Here is a 23,401-nt window from a genome sequence, read left to right as displayed (position 1 = left end):
CACTTCATCCTGCTTTATCTAGCAGCACAACTGATGCAATTATTCTATCCTAAATCCTTAGGTTTAGGTTGGCGTAACTCTGCTTAGATAGCACTGTGAGGGTCTTCTTTGGCCCCAAGGATTAGTCTCAAGATTGTGTTATTCAACCTACATTAGCCTATCCATGTTGATCACTATTCAACAGATCATTGTCTTCAGTTGTGCCTCATGTTGACATGTGTCTTTTCATTGTGCAATTTTCTTAACCTGAGCTGGAAACTGGCCATCTACTTTTTATGACCTTATGCTGTTTGTATTCCAGCTGCTTGTGTTTGTAAGGTAGTATTTTGAAATACCATGGGCTTATTTACTAATGCAAGGTCTGAGATTGGCATAGCCTTGGATTGCATCATGTATTCTGTTTAGTTGAATTTACCCTGAGATGATATCTGTTAATGTGGAATGTTAATGTTGGGCACAACTGATCAGCATTAAGGCTGTGCATCTGGATAAAGGCAAACCAAAAATAAACCTTAAAATAAACCTTAAAATTTTGGCTTTTTTGAGAAGGGGGATATTGTCAGCCAGAAAAAATGGTGGTAATTTAAGGGAGCCCAAAAGTGGTTCCTGAAAAATGCCAATTTTTTCCAGTATTTTTGGCTACTTCAGCCCTGCTGAGATTTTTTTAAAATGGGGGACTCCCCCTCACTTACCTACTGAATGCTGCCATCAATTTCCACGTGGGCTTGGAGGTGGCAGGTAGCAGAGGGCTGAATGCTGGGAACTGCCCAGATGGACCCAGCATTCAAATTTGAAGACAGTAGAGGCACAGAGCTAAATGCTGGATTTGATGGAGCTGAGCCCAGCATTCAGCTCTGCAGCTTGGAATTTTTTGGGATCAGGTTTAAAAGACCCAAAATATCATTTAAATCATTTTTTCAGGTTTGGGTTTAAAAGGCCAAAAAAAAAAAAAGCTGGAGAAAACCCCATACCCAGTTCAACTTTTTTCAGTTTTTCAGAAAATTTCTGGGCCTTTTAAACCCAAACCGGAAAAATACCAAAACAAATAGTGCACACCCCTAAACAGCATCTCTTTCATCTGTTGTTTGCAAGTAGAGACAGTAGGTTAGTTCATTAGAGCAGTTTAAGTTAAATAATTACATAGGTACGAATGGCTGTTTATTGCAATCAGAGTCTGGTTGGTTGGCTACCTTGCAGATTACAAGGCAACAGTATTAACATAGTAATAAAAAATGATTTTCTTGAATGAGTTATTAATACATTTCCCATGGGCAATTTATGCACGATTTTTCCATGAATTGTCTGCAGTAGTTTTATATTCTTGAGTATTAGATTCAAGGAGCATCTTTCTGCAGAATGATCAGATTCTGTTACTAAATGAATGCTTCTCTTGGTGTTATATAGGAGGGAGAATTGTGGCACAAGCATTTTGTGTGCCAAAATGAAATGCATTTCATTTTATTCATCAACAGTTGTTCATCAACAATAGACTCTAGGCAGTCGGTACCAGTAGCATCCATGCAAACTCATTCCATACAACACCCCCAGCTAGGGTGTGAATGCTGGCTGTAAGAAAATTGCATTCATCCCAGCACTTCAAGCTGCTGCGAAATAGGCAGATCCTGCAGTGTAGATGCCAGTTCTGTGTTGGTCATATGAAGCTCCCACAATTTTGATGTTAAAATAGACTAGTTATAGCTAAAGAAACCCCTTAGTTGTGGAGAGACAGTCAAACTGACTAACGGAAAGAAGGGCAACTTAAGCTTTCCCAAGGGAGCATTACATGCCAGGATATTATGGAGGTTTACACAAGTTTTTATTCAGCAATCAATAACAAAACTAGTCATTACCATAGCAACTGCCACATTGTATACTCCTTAAACTCTCTCTAAAGGATTTTAAAGGCATATACAAATGCTTATAATGTATGATGGAATTTGAAGCTCCTAAAATTGGTGGGTGCTTTTTTAACTTTGTAAGGATGTAGATTGAATTTCACTTACCTAATTCTTAACTGATGTCAAGGGTCATGGGTTCCGAAGATTTTGTACACTTTACCATGATGACCCTATAGTGCAATCCTAAACAGTTACAGCCTTCTAAGTCCATTAAGCTCAACAGGCTTAAGGAAGTTGTAACACTGCTTAGGATGGCATTGCTAGTTGGTTCCAGTGACCTATTTATTTGCTGCTAGGGATGCCAACCTCCAGGTAGTGACTAGAGATCTCCTACTGTTACAACTGATCTCCAGATGACAGAAATCAGTTGCTGTGGAGAAAATGGCCACTTTGGAAGATCCTCCCCTTATCAAACCGTCCCCTCCTCCACCCCTTCCACCCAAAAAAATCTGCAGATATTTCCCAGCTTGGAATTGGCAACCCAATATGCTGAGAAAGAATTCCGGGCCTGGATTCATGGAGAAGAGAATTAAATTTTTGGTTTTCCTGTATTGTGTGGATTAGAATTCTACACAGGTAGATTTCCTATAGAACCCACATATCCCATCAGTTTGAAAGGAGTCATGCACTCAGAAATCGGAATGTTATCAAAAGCAACTGGAAAAATGTATAAAGCTTCTCCGCTTAGCTAGTAAGCAACCTGTCCAGAAGCACTCATGGATCTATTGTTGTCCTCTATACTTCCAAGCTTTCATACTGAAAACAATTTACATTTGTAAATGAGGCCTAGCTGAAATTAAGTCTATCTTCTGTATGCATTCATAAGATCAGCTTAGGCATAATCAGTGGTGGGATCCAAAAATTTTAATAACTGGTTCCGATGGTGGTGGGATTCAAACAGTGGTGCCGCCGCACATACGCACCTCCAGTCCCTATTGGGCAGGGAGGCTGCTTTAGTAACCCCTTCTCGGCACTCAGAAAAAATTAGTAACCACTTCTAGAGAAGTGGTGAGACCTGGTTGGATCCTACCTCTGGACATAATTCAGACTTGTGATTTGAATGATAGTTAGTTTGTGAAACCAAGTTTCAGTTCACAATAGGATTGCCCACTTCCAGGTAGACCCACCATAGGTATGATACTTTGGTTGAGATCATGATCCCGGATGAATGTTGAGAATTTTTTATTGTTAGAGGTTAGAGGATGTTGCAAAAAGATAGCATTTTTATGAATTTTTACTCTTTCAATATTTCATGTTTGAAAGTTGAGACTGAGGCTCCCACACATTGTAGTTTGGAGCGAAGACTCCCATACATTGTAGCTTGATTTGGAGTTTTGCAAGAATCCTTTAGTGTATATATATTCGTGTATAGAAGTAAACTTGTTTAAATTACACTTTGAATTACACTTTTGACTGCCAGCCGTCTGCTGTGCAAAAATTGCATGTAGTACTATCCTCCAGTTGGAACCTGGAGTCCTCCTGGAATTCCATCTGATCTTCAGACTACAGAGATTAGTTACACTGGAGGAAATGGCAGCTATGGAGGATGGACTTGATGGAATCACATCCATAATGAGTTCCATCCTCACCAGGTACTACCCTCAAATCTCCAAGAAGTTCTCAAATTGAAGTTGGGAAATCAATGACTGAAATCCTGGTTTACCTTGGCAAATGCTGGTATAATTTTATTTTTTCTGTGGTGGGGGCGGGGGAGGGATGGAGTGGGGGAGGGCATCACCAAAGAGCAAGCCAGGATTCAGCTAAAATATCTATGTTGAAACATCCTATGAAACCAGTCATGTGAAACAACTTCAGACCATGACTTTAGATGCTGGTTTGATAGACCATAGTCAGTTTAAAGAAATCATGGTATTGTGCTAATTCTGAATTACAATAATGATATGCTGGTGGTCTTCATACTACACAAATTCTGGTGGAGAATTGTGTTGTTCAACTGAAAACAGTAATTTCCTTCCAAAAGTGAACCCTCTCAGATTAATCCCTGAACTACCCACCATCATTCACCCAAGACAAAGTGTTGTGCAGCGAGCATAACAGGAAAGTAACTTTTTCTTGGAGGAATGTTTCATCCCATCCCATCAGGATGAAGGAAGTCCTTTACTATTAGATTCTGCTGATCTTATGAACTGGTTCTGTGACAGTAAGCATAAATTAGGCAGAAAGTCTCCCACCTGGAAACTCATCCCTGGACTTGTGTTTGTGCACCTTAATTCAGTTCCCACCTGGGGAGTGTTGATTTGCAGGCCGTGCTCTGCATTTCTGTTTGATCATCTGCTCTTTTAAACTCCTCTGGCCTGTGTCAACACAGTGGTGAGTCACCTCATGCGAATGAGCCATTGACAGTTTTGTTTGTAGTTTTGGCTTGTAAGCCACCCTTGCAGAAAATCCTTTTCTTTAACATCCTTTTCATTTAAAGTCCCGTGGCGAACTGAGAAATTGCATAAAACTTTCAACACCACAGCGTAGTGTAGAAAAACTGTAGCGCCCAACCCATTGTGCAGCGGGTGAAAAATAGACTTGCTTGGTGTGCAGTCTCTTTTGAATCGGAGCAGAAGCTAATACCTCTAGCACACATCCCTGCGTTTGCTAACAGGGCCAAATATACAATACTATACAATGTTCTTAGGCACATCCCTGAATCTGGTTGACAGATATAGTCTCAAAGTTGCTTGCTTCCCAGGTGTGCATGAGTCCAGTTTTTATCAGGACCATGATGTTTGGGGAAAAGGGGCTTTAGCTTTTCCATTGGGAGCAACTATTTGTCTCTCTGGGGAAAAAATGTGTGCAGCTGGGCTGCGTCTAAAGTTTTTTTACCAGGATAAGTAGCTACTCCAGGAGGCTGTTTCAAGACAGGCAAATGATGCTAGCTTCAGTTCACGCTCTCAGAAGGCCACAGTTCACAATCTGAATCAGGACAATATACACTTAGGAAGCATGGAAATTCCAGACCACATCTGTCATGGACTTATTCTAGAAAAATATACTGCATTGATGAGTGCTGTGTGTGGCATCCATCACCACGCATTTTTTGTACCTGGTTAAATTACTATAGTGGGCATCTTCATTAAATCAACTTCCAGTCAAAACTGCATACCAGTAAAATTCAATGTGCTTCCTAGTCCATATTTTTTCCCACAGCGTGCTTATTGTGTTATAGTATTAAATGATTAGTTAATGCTGTTCTTTAATCAAAAGCTTTCTGCTAAATTGGCTCCTGAAAGACCTGGTTTGTATTATTAAGATGTATTTTAAGGGTCTTATTTTTGGATTGCTATTTTAATTGCCTGTATTTATAAGATTGCTCCTGAACGTGGAGCATGCTTATGGCATGCGTGCCTTCTAAAATATGAAAGGGCTGAAGAGCAGGATCGATGTTAAAAGAAACATCAGAGTATCAATACATTTACATACTTAGAAAGGTAAAGTGGTAACCATTAGCTGTTCTTGGTCTCCAGTAGCATGTGTCTTCTCTGTGATTAAGGTCTCATCCAAATGGAACACATGGCATAAAAACCATGGTTTGGAGCCTAAATCTATGCGCTCCTCTTTGGCCACTATGGGGGCAGTCTTGTACTGCAGAACATGTGTTCCTCTGATGCAAAGCAGTTTTACTTCTGCAAGTCTAATGCTTTTTGGAGAGCCCTACTTGAGAGCAACACACTCTTCAGTAGAGATTTATCTCAGCAACAAAGCATAGTGCAAGCAGAAAGAAGATGTAGGATTCAAGCCCATGTACCACGTGAAAGACATATGCTACTTTTTATGTGCAGAGAAGTTGGTTTTGCTGTTACAGTATATTAAAGTTTCTTTGTAGTTTTAATGGATACCCTGTATGAGATCTAACCGTAAGTATCAGTCTTCACCAATGGTAGCCCTGCATTCCATGATTTAATATTAGAATGATCTTATAAAACTCACCCAGAGTCTCACTAAAGGTTATTTAATAGAATTTTAACATCCCTCATTGTTGAGCACAGTTCATTATTCCTTTGATGTGGCAAAGTATTCATTGATTCAAGAGGTTCAGAGAGTATTAGCACTAGCATTGGCAACATCTGCCAGCTCAGTTGCTCTCAGTTGCTTGTTTCAGTTTCTCTAAGGCCACACTAGATGTCCACCATGAGGAAGCCATTTTGAAGTCATTTTAACTTCAAGACATCAGGCAGAGGTGCACTTGTTTCCCTCCACTGTGCCTTATCACATGCCAAAATGGCTGCACCCCTGTGGCTTGTTCTGGCAGTTGTAACGGTGTGGGAGAGGACACAAGGTGTTAAATGACATTAAAATGGTGATGACATCCATGTGGCAGCCAGCAGGTCTCCATTATGTGTAGTGTGGCCCTTTCCTGTGGCAACAACCTCAGTGGAAATTGTATCTTCTCTTGTTCAACATATTAAGTAAGTTCAGGGGGCAAGGGAGGAACCAAAACCTTCTTTTCCTTATGGATATTCTATAAGTCTACATATAGATTTCATACCATAGCATTAAACACTATCAAATAGCTGCTTCATTTCAGGTTTCTCTCCCAAACTGAAGAGTATTCTAGCGAAGCACATGTAACAGATCTCCATTCATTTTGCTTCAGTGATCTCCTACTATATTATGTTATGAATCAGTTGCTAAAATTACATCAAACATACTCATTTTATATAAGTTTTTTTCTTGACTAATGGAGTGAAACATTGCAGATTGGAAACTGTAATGGAATTTTAGTCACAGAAATGAACAAGATGTGAACTTGTGAGAAGCAACTGGACCGGGGAAATCCTGTGGGCCCCTCTCCCTGACTGGACCTGGCTGCCTCTTCTCCCTCACCACTCACAGTTTTGGTTCCACCTTGCTTCGCTCACACTGTTGGTTCTTTTTCTTTCTCCCCATGCCACCCCTGCTGTTTCCTCCACCTCTTTCTGTCCATTGCTTATGTTTGTACACATCACATTGGGTTGCTGAACCTATAAATTTGGGATAAGGGCTGAGTTTTATTTTGATGTAAGATTTAGAGCAGGGATGTCGAGCTGATTTGTTATGAGAGCTGGATATGAAATACGTGTGTCTTGGTTGGGCTGGGTCTACGAGAAGGGTAGCTGGTGAACTCCCAGCTGCCTCTCCAGCCTAGATCAGCACTAGGGAAGGTGGCCAGCACTGGGAGGGGGGGCACTACCACAGATGACAAGCCTGCAGCAGGCTGACCAGCCATAATGGCTCTGGGAGAGGTGGTCAGCACGGGGGGGGGGCTGCCTCAGCTGACAAGCCCACAGCAGGCTCACCAGCCCAGATTAGCATGGGGGGGTGGATGCCTCAACTAGCAAGTTCGCAGCATGCTCGCCAGCTTAGATTGGCATGGGGGGGTGTGGCTTACCAGGCCAAATCTAGATTTGGATGGAAGGGTACCTGGACTGCAGGCTCACAAGGCCAGATGGGGAGCAGGGTGGGGTAGGTGCCTGGACAGGGGAAAGGGGTGAGTGGGTGGCTGAACTGGGGAATCAGGGGGGTTGCCTCAACTGGCTTGCAGACCTGATAAGCTGTCTTAAGGGATCAGATATGGCTCCCAGGCCACAGTCCCAATTTAGAAGATTCCTTCAGAATTGCTGTTATGTTTGACCCCATTGTGAAGATCTGATTGTTAAGAAAAATACTAGCCTTTGGCTTTTAGATGTAGTAATGCAGTCATTATTCAGTTGCTGGTTCTTGACATGCTTAGCTATCACATTGCTTCATCATTTTCTGCTTTGGTGTTAAAGGATGTGATGTAGAAATAATAATTTTAAACACTGACCTATTATAAGTATAATACACCTACCAGAACATAACCAAATTTTAAGGCTGACAAGTTGAAATGTTCTGCTGGTGTACATAGGAGAATAGTAGGATATACTTTTTAATGAATATTAAATAGCTCATTCCGCATGGATAATGGAGCATGGTAATTATCCATATGAACTCAGCTGTGAATTGCTAGAAAGTTGAATCTGATTTGTTAACACTGAAAAGTTAAGGTAAAGTAGCTTATCTTCCAGAAATCTCTGGCCCTTCTAGAGGCATTAGTATGTTCAAAGGATGATGCAAAGAATGTAAAAAGGATGACACAAATCCAAAAAAGCCAGACACCTATGCAGGAAGAGGATTATTGTTCCACAGAATCTTCTCCCAGAAACCAGTCAAACTGGAAAAAAACTTTCATGAGCAGTGTATTAATTTGGATAAGCATATGCTATGGCAGTGGTGGCAAACCTATAGCACGGGTGCCAGAGGTGCCACTCAGAGCCCTCTCTGTGGGCACGCATGCACAGAGTTCATCATGTGGGGGGGGCTGAAAATCCCCCCCCCCCCCCCCCCCCCCACCCCCCACCCCCACACACACACATCTAGGCTGGCCTGGGGACAGTCTTTTCCCTGGGAGTAAGCTCAGTTGCTGGCAATGGGGCTTGCTTCTGAGTAAACCCTCCTAGGGTTGTGATTCACCCATTCGAAGCATTGCACGGTTGCTTCACCAAGCTTACTCCTGATTAACACACGCCTCGGAGCCAACCGTTTTTTCTAAACGAAAACCTCAGTATTCAGGTTTAATTGCCGCGTTGGCACTTTGCGATAAATAAGTGGGTTTTGGGTTGCAATTTGCTCCTTCAAAACTAATACTCTGTGTGCCAACCAACATAGTTATAATTTAAAAAAACATTTTATGGTTCTTTTTGTTGTTGCAGAAGTTTAAACTAGCACACTTCTTCATCATAAAAACAAAAAGGAAAGGAAACTTTGCAAAATGAGGTACGCAAAGGGTTAGCTTTGAAGGTACATGTTTGTGACGTTCAACCTTATTAGCAGTCCCCCCTGGTTTTGAAAGCAGACTAGGATATAGGTTGTCAGGTGCTAACCTGTTTTATGTTGATGGCTGTTTTATGTTGATGTTGATGGCTGTTTTATGTTGATGGCTGTCTTGCTATCATGTACTTTAATGATTATGAATGTTTTATTGTGACTGTCCTTTGACCAATGTATGGGGCAAGGTATGTCTAAAGTAAAGTAAAGGATCTTAAATGCTCATTCTGTCATGGAAGTTTTCTAGGATATCCTGGGCTATTGCTCTCTGCAAACCTAACCTTCCTCACACTGTAATAGTGAGGATAAAATGGAAAATGGGGAATATTGTAATCTGCATTGTTTCTCCGTTGGGAAAGAAAGGGTGTAAATAACTAAATAAATGAATAAATAATAAATAAATTGTTGCCTATATTTAAAATATCTACCCAAGCTAAGGAATCGAACTTCTACGCAATCTTGGATAGGAGTAACTCAAAATACTAGAATATCCTCGAACCAAAGACAACAGGTTTCCCTATTCTATTAACATCCCTTAGTGAGCAGTTCTATATTTTCTTCCCTTGACAGTAATGAACAGATGTTCCATAGAGCTCTAGTTCAGATACCTCTGGTATATGTGCATGTGACAGAATAAATGTAGTGTCGCCAACTTCCAGGCAGAGGCTGGAGATCTCCTGGAATGACAACTGATATCCAGGTTACATAGATCGATCCCCTTGAAGATAAAGAGCAGCTCTGGAGAGTGAACTCCATGGCATCATATCCTTCTGATAACCTTCCCTCCCAAGACCCTGCTGTCCCCAAATCTCCAAAAAATTTCCAGCCTGGAGTTGGCAACCCTAGATAACATCCTAATTTTCCAGAATCCCCTCTGTATTCACATTTCAGCTATCTTCATTTGCTTTCTGACAGTGCTTCTTCTGTGTTAAATATAAATTATGCAAATATAAAGCATCCTGCATTAGGGTCTTGACAGTCACTCTAGCTGCTTAGTAAATGGATCCACTATCACCTGGTAATAATGCTTGGCATAGCTAAATAAGTCTTTTTGGTATCCCAGCTTTATTTTTGATTTCATTGTACCCAGTTGAGCCAGCGTGGTGCAGTGGTTAAGATAGTCTTATCCAAAGGACAATTTGAGATATTTGTGATTTCTGCACCTTGTATTCAATGTGTGGTCCCCTTGCCTAATATCTTTTGCACCACCCAATGGTGTGGTAGTAAATCTGGTTACATTCCATCTAGACACACCTGCAAACCTAATCCTAGCATGGCCTGGCCCTTTAGTGATAATGAGTTCTTCTACTGGGCAGCCATTCCAAAGTAACCCATTTGCAAAAGCTGGTTCCTTACGTGAACACAAGCTAAGATCCCTCCACTAGAAAGCCATTTAGTCTTCTCCCCCAATTCTATTTAAATTCATGTCCTCGTTCTATGCCCAGCCAAATGTAACAGTTGCATTTTCCTCCTTCTTTGCATTTAAAGCATCCATCTGCTGTTGGCATTCTTCTTGCCCTCCTGCATATTTAGTGATCTGTATTCTTCATTTCAAAATAGCCTGCACCGCTGTACTGCTTCCACCATTTGCAGCTTTAAGCTATTTAATTTGAGATTCTGAATCTGCACATCCCAGCTGAGCACATGCGTTGTGTAATGTGCAAAACAATTCTTGAACAAGCGGAATGACCTTGTGTTTTGAATGCCTTAAGACTATCCCCTTTTACAGGGGATAACTTAACCTTTCCCAATCATTCTGTAGGTGTAACAGTTAAGTAGGGGAGAAAATACCCGATGAGGACATCTCATCACAAGGAGAGATGTTTTTCCTGAACAAGCACAGTCTTCCCAAGACACATTTCCCTGTTTTCCTCTGCAGAGACAAAGCTTTACCACAAAGACAGCATCTAATAGGAGAGAGTCTCATACCAGAGGCACAATTTTGACCTCTTGAACCTCATGGAATCAAAGTCTCTCAGGGCAGACTTTGTCTTCAGTACTGTGGAACCAAAGTCTCACTCCCAGGAAAGTCTTAACTTCTAATAAGAGAATCGTCTCAGAGTGTTTTGACTTCTAAGCATGGTGGAAATGAAGTTTCACAGGATAGCATTTGACCTTGAAGGCTGAGGATTCAAAAGGTCAAAGTGTGCATTATATATTTCTTCATTTTAACAGTGTGTGATTTCATTTGCAAATGCAGCTGCTGCACTGTCTTTTTTGAGCAGGCAAATGACTGGGGGAAAGTCTTTAACCTTTTCTTCCAGTCCTGTTTTCTGACTGAAAAAACCCACCTCCCCCAAGCAGCCTTCCCTCTCCTTTCAAAGATTTTCTTTGCTGACCTCTCTTCAGGTATTTGTTAACTCCTAGTGATGTCTTCAAAGGACAGTGCAAATTGGGTGGGAAAGAAAGGTTTTGCAAGCTATCTTATAATGTGTATAGGTTCTCAACAATGTTGTGGGCATGTTCTCTTCTCAGATCCACCTATTATGCTTTTTATATGTTACTAAAGCCATTTTGTATTTTCATGGAGATCTTGACTGTTCTCTTACTAGGTGTCATATTATCTAGGCAACATCTTACCCTATGCTGTTCCATCTCTCTTAGCTAAATTTCTTTTTTGTAAGAAGGTTTTCTTTCGACGTAATTACTTAGGCTTGGCTCAGCGTCCACAAGCAGATTGACAATGTGGAATAGACTTGCCAACCTCCAAATGCAACCTGGAGATCTTCTGGAATTTCAGCTGTTCTCTAGGGCCCCTCCCGCACATGCAGAATAATGTACTTTTAATCCACTTTCACAATAGTTTGAAAGTGGATTTTGCTATTCCACACAGTAAAATCGAGCTTCAAATTGCATTGAAAATGGATTGAAAGTGCATTATTCTGCATGTGCAGAAGGGGCCTAAGTGACATAGATAGTTCTAGATGACAGAGATCAGTGAAAATGGCTTATTTGGAGGGTGGACTCAAAGGCATTCTGAGACCCCTCCCATTACTCTCCTCAGGCTCCAGGGATTTCCCAACCCTAATTGGGTGATATAAATTACTCTTCTTTAGGAGACTTCAGAATAATAAACATTTCCCAAACACACCACTGCTACCAAAAGTAAGGATGCCAACAGTGACATGGGGGAGGATAGTGCCTGGGGCAAAATGGTGCCGGGCCTGGGGGGGACCAAAATGACTTCTTCTGGGCCTGGGAGGGAAGAGGGGGGAGGGCAATTTTCTGCCCCCCACATGATGCCAATAGTGCATGCCTGGGGTGGGGTGCTCCTCCCCCCACCCTGTGGTAGCTACATGACTGGATGCCAGGCTCCAGATAGGGCCTTGGTATCAGAATTACAGCTCACCTCCAGACTGCAGAGATCAGTTCCCCTGGAGAAAATGGATGCTTTGAAGCGTGGACTCTATGGCATGGTATCACACTGAGATTCCTGTCCTTACCGGGCTCCATCCTCAATCTACCAACCTGGATCTACCAACCCTGTCTCCCCATCCCCTGCCAGTGGCCACCCTAACCAAAACAGACCACCATGTGCCTTGTTCTCCCCTGTCTCCTTTGCACCAAGTAGCACTTTGCGTTGTTACATCATTACATTGTGCATTCCCTAGTAGCAACAGCCAGTGTTGGGGGAGGAGAGGAAGACACAGCATGATGTCATAGCAGCATTGTACTGATATAAGAAAGGATGGACAGCCTGTGGAGGCACTACAAAATGTTTATAATTGGCCTTAATTTTTGAGGTAACTGATATCTAAATGCTAAGTCTAAGTATTTGCTGGATTGTAAACTCTATATGTTCTGACCGAGATGGCTAATGTACCTCTTTGTCAGATATCTGAAGGTTTAAATTGTAATAGCAACCACTTTTTTTGTAATTGAATAGATCAAAGAATTTAATCCAAAAATGTCTAGCCATGAAGTCCGCTTGCCTCTTTCATTACAGAGTCTATTTCAGCTGAGCAGGATAGCAATTGTGAATTTTTTTTAAAAAATATATGTTTAGTTGTCTTATACACTTACTAAAGAACATAAAAACATAAGAAAGAGCCCGCTGGATCAGACCAGAGTCTATCTAGTCCAGCACTCTGCTACTCGCAGTGGCCCACCAGATGCCTTTGGGAGCTCACATGCAGGAGGTGAATGATATATACTTATTCAGTAAGAAAGAAGGCAGTATGGTTCTGTAGTACAGCTTATGTTTAGATGCAGAAGGTCCCAGGTTCAGCCCCCTGTATCTCCTGTTAAAGGGATTGTGTAGCAGGTGATAGTAAAGAGCTCTTCCTGAGACCCTGGAGGGTCAGTACCAATCACTGTAGCCAGCACTAATCTCAATGGACCAATGGTTTGATTTAGGAAAAGGCAGCTTCATGTGTCTTTATGACTAAGTCACAGGTGTCAGACTCACGGCCCTCCAGATGTTATGGACTACAGTTCCCATCATCCCCTGCCAGCATGATGGACTAAGTGCTCAGAACTTTGCAGAAACAAGGGCTAGTGATCACTGGACAAAATGGTGTCTTGGACAGGAAAGGCCCATGATGTTTTATTAGCATAAGAATATTTATAATTTGTATAGTACCAACAACAATTCTTGGCCCATAGTGTCATATTTGTGAAGCATAGTCTCAGAAGTCTCATATGTGTTCTATTGTGTATATTTATTATGTTGTGCACCACCCAGAGCCCTTCAGGGGAGGGCAGTATATAAAATCTATTATTATTATTATTATTATTATTATTATTATTATTATTATTATTATTATTATTATTATTATTATTATTATTATTAAATGTATGTAAGAATTACAACGTAAGAACAGCTAAGAACTGGTGGGAACATTGTCCAGAGAAAGTAATGGAAAATGAGAAGGTCAAGATCCTGTGGGACTTTCGAATCCAAACGGACAAAGTGTTGAAACACAATTCACCAGACATCACTGTGATCGAGGACAAGAAAGTGACCATCATCAACATAGCAGTCCCCGGTGACAGCAGGGTCATTGAAAAAGAACACGAGAAGGTCACTAGATACCATGATTTGAAAATCGAGCTTCAGCGTCTATGGCACAAACCAGCTGAGGTCATCCCAGTGGTAATCGGCATGCTGGGCGCCATCCCAAAAACACTAGGGCAGCACTTGAAACATCTTCGAATTGACAAAATTAACATCTGTCAAATTCAGAAGGCAGTCTTGCTGGGATCTGCACGAATATTACGCCGATACATTACATCTTCCTAGGCCTCTGGGTGAGGCTCAAATTGTAATGAAGGCCAAGAACCAGCTAAAGATCTGGCAGCTATGAAATCTTCTACAACAACAACAACAACAACAATTATTATTACTACTACTATTATTACTACTACTACTACTATTATTATTACTACTACTACTACTACTATTATTATTATTACTACTACTACTATTATTATTATTGCTATTATTATTATTATTATTATTATTATTATTGCTATTATTATTATTATTATTATTATTATTATTATTATTATTATTATTATTATTATTATTATTATTATTATTATTATTATTATTATTGCCTGTTGTGGATTTTCCAGGATATGTGGCCATGGTCTGGTAGTTTTAGTTTCTAACATTTCACCCACATCTATGGCTGGCATTGTCAGAGGCATGTCATGTTAAGATGTATTTCTCTGTATGGCACAGTGTGGAGTGATGCCTGCAGCTAGGTATCTTTTGTCCACTGCTCAGGTGGCAGGCACATCTGTATGGCCATTTCTGCACGGGCGGAATATGGCGGCCTGGGGACGGCAAAAACGCAGTCCCCAGGCTGCCATTCGCACAGGGGGAGCAGCTGCATCGCAGCCGCGCCGCCCTCACGCCGCCCGACCGGCGCGAAGCCGGTGTTTCCAGAGTGCGCTGGGAAGCGCACTTTCCCGGGAACGCCAGCTTGAAACCACTGCCGTGCGAATGGCAGCGGCTTCAAGGCACCTCCCCCCCACTCCCTCCCTGCACTTACCTTGTCCCCGGGCCTCTGGCATGTCGCCGAGGCCTGGCGACACGTCCCCCTCCCCTGCTACACTGGAGCAGGCGCACAGGACCGGGGAGGCGTGTCCTCAGGCCTCGGTGACGTGCCGGAGGCCTGGGGACATGCTGGGTCGGCCGGGCGATGGCACTTGCGGCGCCGTCGTCCCGGCTGTTTCTGGGACCGTCCATGTGGACGGTCCCAGCGTCATCGAGTTGGCGCAAAATACACCGACCCAGCCACTTCCGCCTCCGTGCGGAAACGGCCTATGTGTCTGTGTGGAGTTCATTTGCAGTTGTATTTGTTCATTTGGAATTGGAGTTCATTTGCAGTTACATATGCATGTGTCCTGGAGGTTTTAATGTGTGTGACTCCTCTCAGAAACTGGAGTAATGTGAGGCAGTATGGGGGGGAAGGAATAAGTTTGTAGTATCTAATGGATTGTTGAATGGTGATTGAATAGTCCCCTGGTTTTTGGTTCTGCTATTTTTTTTAGTACTGGTAGTCAGACTCTTGGTTTTCAGACTCATATTTTTCTCCACACTATTATTTCACATGAAAAAAACCTTGATATGTTGATGGAAAATGGATTTAATTTGAAGAGATTATGAATTTGTATTCCTATCATTCTGGGCATTGTTAGTCCATTTTCATTGTTACTTTTTTGTGTATTATCTTTGTGTTCTATGTATTCTTAACTTTTCTCAAGGTTACAGGGGCGTAATGCCCATTGGGCAAGGTGGGGGGCATCAAAATGCAGGGTTCGTTTTTGGGTATTTTTAGTGGTTTTCCATTATTGGCCTGCAGGGGCGCAGTTTTTAGGCTAGCGGCACCAAAATTTCAGCGTTTCATCAGGTGACTGTCCTTATGCTACCCCCAAGTTTGGTGAGGTTTGGTTCCTGGAGTCCAAATTTATGGACTCCCAAAGGGGGTGTCCCATTCCCCATTGTTTTCAATGGGAGCTAATAGGAGATGGGGACTACAGTTTTGAGGGTCCATAACTTTGGACCTCCTAAACCAAACTGCATCAAACTTGGGGGGTTCCATAAGGACAGTTTCCAGATGATACCCTGAAATTTTGGTGCCGATACATCCAAAAATGCGCCCCCTGCAGTAACATCCCATAAATTTGCCCAAGAATCTTTGTTCTGCATTGAGTTTTCTGTATTGCTGTCAATGGGGGTTGCAGGCTGGGGGGGCACATTTCTGAAGGCACAGTCTCAAAACTTTCAGGGTCTCATCAGGAGACTGCCCTGATGATACTCCCCATGTTTGGTGCAGTTTGGTTTAGGAGGGCCAAAGTTATGGACCCTCAAAATGGTAGCCCCCATCTCCTATTAGCTCCCATTGGAAACAATGGGGAATGGGGCACCCCCTTTGGAAGTCCATAACTTTGGACTCCTGGAACCAAACCTCACCAAACTTGGGGAGTAGCATAAGGACAGTCTTCTGATGATACACTGAAATTATGGTGCTGATATGTCAAATGCACCCCCTGCAGGCACCAATGTCCTGGTGCAAAAAATAATTGGTCGTGGTGGGGGGGGATCCAACTCAGGTTTTGCCCAGGGCTACAGTTTGCCTCGTTACGCCCCTGCAAGGTTATAATGATATTTGGTCATAGGCAATACATTTTACGTGGACTACATTCAGATAACCCACTAAGATTATTTTCTAAGGAAAATAATGTAACTAAAACTAAAAAAGAAAAAAGGATATGATTTAAAACAAATAATTTGAAATAAATAATTTAAAATCTAATTGTTAAAAGTGGTGGGGTTTTTTTTTACATTTTACATTTTAATCTACCTTAGTAGTGGAAAGAAGAAAGGAGCCAATATAATGAATTTTGTCTATATGCTAAGCCCTTCCTATCAGTCAACAGTTCTCTGTTCTGTGGACTTGAGACAGATTCAGGAAGTGCCACTCCAATCACTACTCAAGGCTAAATTGAATGTTAATGATATAATGCTACAGAGGGAGGCTGCCTTTTCATTGACCCTATACATTTAATTTGCATTACATGCAGCATAATTAGCAAAACAGTAGCAGGTCTATTATCTGCCTGCCAGCAAAGCTTAGCGAATCAATTCAAGATTAATTCCAGAAGCTTAAATTCAAATGTGAACTGTAGCCACAAAGGAAGTTGTTTTCACAGTCATGGACTGCAACAGTTATAAAGCCTACTGTCTAATACAAATGGATAGCTTTCTTTGGGTTATATCTCCAGGGTCCTCAGAGAGCACTATCTCCTGTGTCCATCCAACCACTCATTTCCCTTCTTTGTGGTAGAACATAACTCAAAACAAGGATAGAAAAGGAAGTTGCACATGCAGAAAGGGATAAAGGTTTTTTAGAAAAGAGTTAGGATGTGTCAGTGCATACTGCATATGACACCCCTCCCCCCAAGGGGTTTTGTTTATTAAATTGGAAAACTTCCTGTCAACATTTCAAAAATGATATGGAGCTTATCCTCCATAGACCCCACTACACTGGTAAGGGTAAACAATTAGTCTGTGCCTCTCCTTCACCACATATTTTCTGTGCACCTTGTATTTTGATTTGATAAAGACATGTTTCCAGGGGGAGGAAAATATTCACAGACTTTGGATATATGCAAGATTCAATTGCAAAAACCAACCAAAAATCTAGTCAGTATATCTTAAGAGCATTTGTTATGATTATATATCTCATGATAACCAGTGATTGTGCTGGAGGAACAATTTGGGTAATTCCTGGAGATCTGGGGGCTGTGCCTAGAGATGACCGAATTTGGGGAGGCAATTCAAAGATCCGACCTTGAGATTGGTACCCTCCCTGGAGAAATTCTCACATGCTGTCTGAAATCTGGTGTAGGGAAAATTATTCATTGTGGTCTAATGTTTAAATTATCCGATTAAGACCAAGCAGACCTCAGAATCCATACTCAGCAAATGAAGCTTGCCATGTGACCTTATCTCTGCTAAGCTACCTTTCAGGGTTGTGATGAGGGATAAAGTGGTGCCTTGGAGAAGGACAGGATGGATAAAATAAATTCAGCTTCCTAAATCATACACAATGGGAAAAGAAAAATTGTCTGTGTAAACTTGCTGTGCCTTTTTTAATCTGCATGATCTGAGCAGTTAATTAAGCCCAAAGTGCTCTTAATTCACCTTCACTTTAAGCAGGATAAGAGGATCGTGATAACAATCCATCTTAGTCTGAAAAACTCACGGATTTTGCATGATGTGTTTTAATAAAAATCCTACCTATTTTGTCAGGTATTAGAAAATATCAGCATGGGTTTAAATCTGAGATGCTCCCTGCTTTTTGATTTGCTTTCATTTCCTTGTATTGGAGATCAGGCAGACACGAAAAAAGTTTACTTGAAACAGTCACAAATTCTTTTTTTTTAAATTAGCTACAGTATGTACCTCAGACAGATCTTTATAGCGTGTTATTCTGTGGCCAGTTGTTGATCCTTGTAACTATCACCATTTTATTCTAGGTTGGCATAGTATTACATTATTCTACACTCTCTACTATGCTGTGGATTGGAGTGACTGCAAGGAATATATATAAGCAAGTCACAAAAAAGCCTCAGACTTCCCCAAACAGCGACCAGCCTTCTTACCCAAAACAGCCATTGCTCAGGTATGGATGACTATCAGTATTATTTCTGTGGGATTTATTCTACAGTTTAAAGTTTTTAGACCCTTTAGACCAAGTTGCAGTTAAAATGTAAATATTTCTGGGTTTTCTGGTTTAATAAGGTTTCTTTCAGAACTTTCACCAAAGTATACATCAGTTGAACAGAGCCAGAATTGGATACCTTTCTAGGTAGCCCATGGGAGGACTTCCAATATGCTTTTATCACACCGTAAAATCATACTTTTAAAATGTGGGTGCACTGCTATGCGTACAAATGCATATCCAAAAATATTTTGCTTGAAAGTAGCCAGAAAGTGAAGTTCAAGCATTCATCAGTCAAGAGCACCACACATTTTTATTTGTAAAAAACTGATTTGATGCTGCTTCAGTATGCGCCTGAAACTATGTGCGATTAAGCCCATTATGAATCTGGCATTTTATTCAGTGGTGGAAAGAGTAACCTCGGAATAATTAAAACTGGATAGACTCCTTGGATGTCTGAAAATTCCTTATGTACTTTAGGTCTAATCCACAGACTAATTCATCATAAAGAGTAGAGAGGCAGGAACATGAAGTTTTCTCTAGATTTTCAGTGCATGAATTATTCACTGATTGTTTATTTCTCATTACAAAAACATTGCACACCTTTGCTCATAATGGGTTTTAGCACTTCAGAACAGGGCAAAAGAATGGCATACTCCTATATCAATCGCACTTAATCATTTGTGAACATTAAATGTGGCATCCACTAGAAAAATGGTTGCTGGACTGCCTTAGAGACCTCTGATGCAGCATTTTGCAGCAAAATTGCCTCCAGCCATAGAAGCATTATTTCTTCGCTTTTTGATGTTTTAATTTTGACAACCTGACAGTTCTGCACTAAATGTAAGGTTTTCACCACTGGATCATAAATGTCATTAAGTGATTTTCACATTCTGCAGCATACTTCTGTTGGTTTTGTTTCAGTATTCTGTTAGCAGTGGCCCCCATAACGATCTCCTTTTCCTTTCTGGAACACAAATCTTCCTTATGCTGTCTTTCTTTTGGTAGAAGATAAATTTCAGACCACCGTTCCATTATAGAGTGCTTTCTTGGGCTAACTGGGATTCAGCTAAGCAGAATCCAGTTAAATCCAGCATCTACTTCAAAGTAATGGGCATGATGACTGTAGTTATTATATCAGGACTCTTGGAGATCTTTTAGCATAGCTGAAGGGAATGAGCTCTTGCTGTAGAAGCTGGACAGAGAGTCACGCAGCACAGATTGTCTGGCAATTGCCCAGAGGCCATAAATGCGGGAGAATTCAATCTAGCATGCCCACCTCAGCATAGAAAATGGCAATTTACCTTGGGAAACTGAAATCTGCTGTATGACTGCATATTGCATGTATAAAATATAAAGAAATATGCTGTGTTTCTGTGTTCAGGAAAGCCCATTGAGATTTATATTATTTACCTCATTAGATTTCTGCTGTTTCAAACATAGGTAGGTGATTACAAGCTCTTTAAAAATCAATCATATAGAAGCTGTGAGTGCAGCCTAGAAAATGAGAAGCATTTTTTTTTAAATTAAGCTACCAGTTTGTGATTCATTCTGTTTTTCACTCCATAGTTCACAGTAAAATGAATAGTAGCCCATTTTCATACGCTGCGATAAGATTAGTAAGGCAGGCATGCTGGGTGTTTTCAGAAGTCAGTTCCTAGTTGATAACCTCAGTTAGTCCTCTGTTAATTCAATAATATTTTAATAGTATATATTGGATCTATATAAAAAGCCACAAGACTACCTTTGAAGCAATCAAAGGTAAAAGTATTTAATAGCTGACTAAAATTATTTTATGATGTCATAGACCTCATAAACCCTAAAGATACATATCCAGAAATAACTAATAGAATCCGGTAATTCTTATTAAGCTGAGTAATAATGAAAAATTGCTTTTCTGTTGCGGTCTTGTCTTCTCTTTTAGTATGTGTGTAGAATTGAGTGGTTTCCTTTGTTCCATATGGACATTTTTGTAGAATACACTTGCTGTAAGGGTCATGTGGATATTTGTTATTTGTTATTTAACAAATAATACTGTTGCACACAATTAAGCAGTCAATATACTTGACTGGTTGACCAACCGAACCCAAAAGATGCCCACCAATGGCTTTTCTTTATCCTGGGGAAAAGTAACTAGTGGAGTGCCCTAGCTTTCAATAGTTTTATAAATGACTTGGATGATGGAATAGATGATGGAATTTGCAGGTGACACCAGATTAGGAGGGGTAGCTAAGAGGACAGGACCAGAATTTAAAATGACCTTGACAAATTAGAGAGCTGAACTAAAACTAACAAAATTAATTTCAACAGAGAGAAATGTAAGGTACTACACTTCGGCAGAAAAAATGAAATGCACAGTGACATCTGACTTGGCAACGGTACGTGTGAAAGGGATATGGAAGTCTCAGTAGACCATAAGCAGAACATAAGTCAACAGTGTGATGTGGCAGCTAAGCAAGCCAATGTGATTCTGGGCTGCATCAATAGGAGTAAAGTGTCTAGATCAAGGGAAGTTATAGTACTACTCTATTCTGTATTGATCAAACCTCACCTGGAATACTGACTCTAAGGCTCATTCCGCACACGCAAAATAATGCACTTTCAAGCTGCTTTCACAACTGTTTTTGCCATTCCGCACAGCTTCAAAGAGCCCTGAAAGCAGCTTGAAAGTGCATTATTCTGCGTGTGCGGAATGAGCGTAGTTCTGGGTACCACAGTTGAAGGATATTGACATGCTGGAGCATGTACAGAAAAGAGTGACCAAAATGGTAGAAAATGTGGAATCCATGTCCTATGAAGAGAGATTTAGAAGCTGAATATGTTTAGTCTGGAGAAGAAAAGGTTCTTTACATGATAGCCATATTTAAATGTTTAAAGGGATGTCATAGTGAACAGGGAGCAAGCTTGTTTTTTGCTGCTCCAGAGACTGAGACATGGAGTAATGGATTCAAACTATGAGAAAAAAGAGATTCCACTTAAACATTAGGAAGAACTTCCTGATGGTAAGGGCTGTTCAACAGTGGAATACTCTGCCTTCAGAGAGTGTGGGAGTCTCCTTCTTTGGAGGTTTTTAAGCAGAGGCTGGATGGTCATTTGTCAAGGGAGCTTTGATTGTGTGTTCCTGCACGGCAGGGGGTTTGAGTAGATGGCCCTTGTGGTCTCTTCCAACTCTATGATTCTCTGCCTTTCATGACATATTTTTCAAATGACACTTCTTGAAGCAGGTAGAATTTCAGAAACATATGAATGTATCATTATCAATTTCAAGTATTTTCTGTGTAGAATGGCAACGTGAAATGTGCATGGAGGTCAACAGAAAGGACTTAATATTTTATACATGTCCTTAAACTTACTCAGTTTGCACATATATTAACCGTAATCCTTGTGAGGATCTATGTGTGCAAATTGATGAAATTGCTAGCAGTTCATGGTAAAAGTTGTCAGTGCTTTACTTCACTTGTTTCTCCGCAATTCACAATGACAGGCTTCAAAACACTTACTGTAGAACTGTCTCTTCCATACAAACTGAACTGCTTAAAAGTGTAGCTTGATGTGATTAATGGGCAATTGAATTGGCTGCAAAATACCTGGTTGATGCTTGGAAACTCAAAATGCCTTTGAAAGTCACCCTTCAATTGCAAGGTAAATTGTGAGCTTTATTCTGCCTGAGAAGTTGCTAACCGTGCCATCCTCAGCAGAGTTATGAAATCAAACGACTTATCTCTGTTTGGAACTCATGAGTCCATACAGACAGCCGAACTACTCCAAAGTAAGAGCACCAAGGAAGAAAATCTGATTGTATGCATCACCCTCTCATGGGGTAACGAGGATTTTATCACAGCCAATATGAATATATGGTTTATATAGAATCAAAGACAGGGCGAGAAAAGAAGTTTGGCTGCTAGAGTTCAAAACTCATTGAGATTTGGGAAGAGTTGTGTATATCTGAAAATATTTTTATAGAAGATTTCCCCATTGGTGTTTATATTCCAACAGTATCTACTGAGCTTATATATTTGGACATGAACATATTATAATAATTATAGATCTCAATTGCTCTCTAGAGTTCCAATTAGTTAAAACAGTTTAAAAGAATAGAAAAACCAGGGGGCTGGCTTTTTAGACCAAAATTACTGTTTATCATTCAAAATTACCTGGTGCATATCAGCCAGGCTGAAGGTTGCCAGTCCCCTGGCAGGGTGGGAAATTCCCCATCCTTACCTTTCATTTCCTACCATTACATAGAATGGTAGCAGGATTTAATGGTCATTGGGCTAATGACATGTCATCACTTCCGGAAACTATGTCAATTTTCTCTAGGAATTACTGAAAACTCTATGATTTTAGTGTCAGCTCCCCCGGGCCATGCCCCCAGTCCACCCCCATTATACCAATGGTTGGGGCGCAGGGATGCTGGCACATCATTTAGTGCTGTGTCCCACTGCCATGGAAAGCCTCAGTGATTGCACTCCGCCATCATTCACAGCAGTGGATTCACTCCCCTCCTCCTGTGGATTGAGCCATTAGTCTCCAATAGGGTGTGCTTTGATTTTCAAAGTTTAAGATGATACAGAACATGGCCTCACTGAAAAGTCCGCCTGGTAGTGCAAGTTGTATGGGCTGTTCTAGAATATTTCATACTGCATAAATATTTTCCTGCATAGAGGGTGAATAGTTGAACAAAGTAGTGCTTATCCATGGTTGGATAATTAATGCAGTAATATATGGCTTGTGCATAGCTGTACCCTGCCATCACTGAAAAATCAAAACAGGAAATATAACTTATGTCTCTGATGTCAGTTCAGATGCTTCTATCCTAAGCAATGGACTGCTTTAAATGTGCTACTCTTTTGTGCAAGTAATTGTAATGTATATTTTTAGATCATTTGAATTATGCTGTAATTAGCTTAATTCATTAGTGAACAATGGGAATTTTTAGCAATTCTTATGCATTTGCAGGCTTGCGTGTTGCTTGAATAGCACAAGTCC

At 40.9% G+C, this 23,401-nt stretch overlaps 1 protein-coding gene across 3 annotated transcripts in view; it reads left to right on the top strand.

Moving 5' to 3' along the window:
* Positions 1 to 23,401, top strand: part of ADGRA1 (adhesion G protein-coupled receptor A1) — a 437,455-nt gene that overhangs the window by 362,804 nt on the left and 51,250 nt on the right. For all 3 annotated transcript variants that reach the window (XM_048505436.1, XM_048505435.1, XM_048505437.1), the window contains one exon: positions 18,228 to 18,373. In XM_048505436.1, the coding sequence (XP_048361393.1) occupies positions 18,228 to 18,373 (146 nt within the window). The remainder of the gene's footprint in view (positions 1 to 18,227; positions 18,374 to 23,401) is intronic.

The sequence above is a fragment of the Sphaerodactylus townsendi genome, linkage group LG08 (assembly GCF_021028975.2).
Source record: "Sphaerodactylus townsendi isolate TG3544 linkage group LG08, MPM_Stown_v2.3, whole genome shotgun sequence".
Taxonomy (NCBI): Eukaryota; Metazoa; Chordata; class Lepidosauria; order Squamata; family Sphaerodactylidae; genus Sphaerodactylus; species Sphaerodactylus townsendi.
This window is presented reverse-complemented; position numbering and strand designations above follow the sequence as displayed.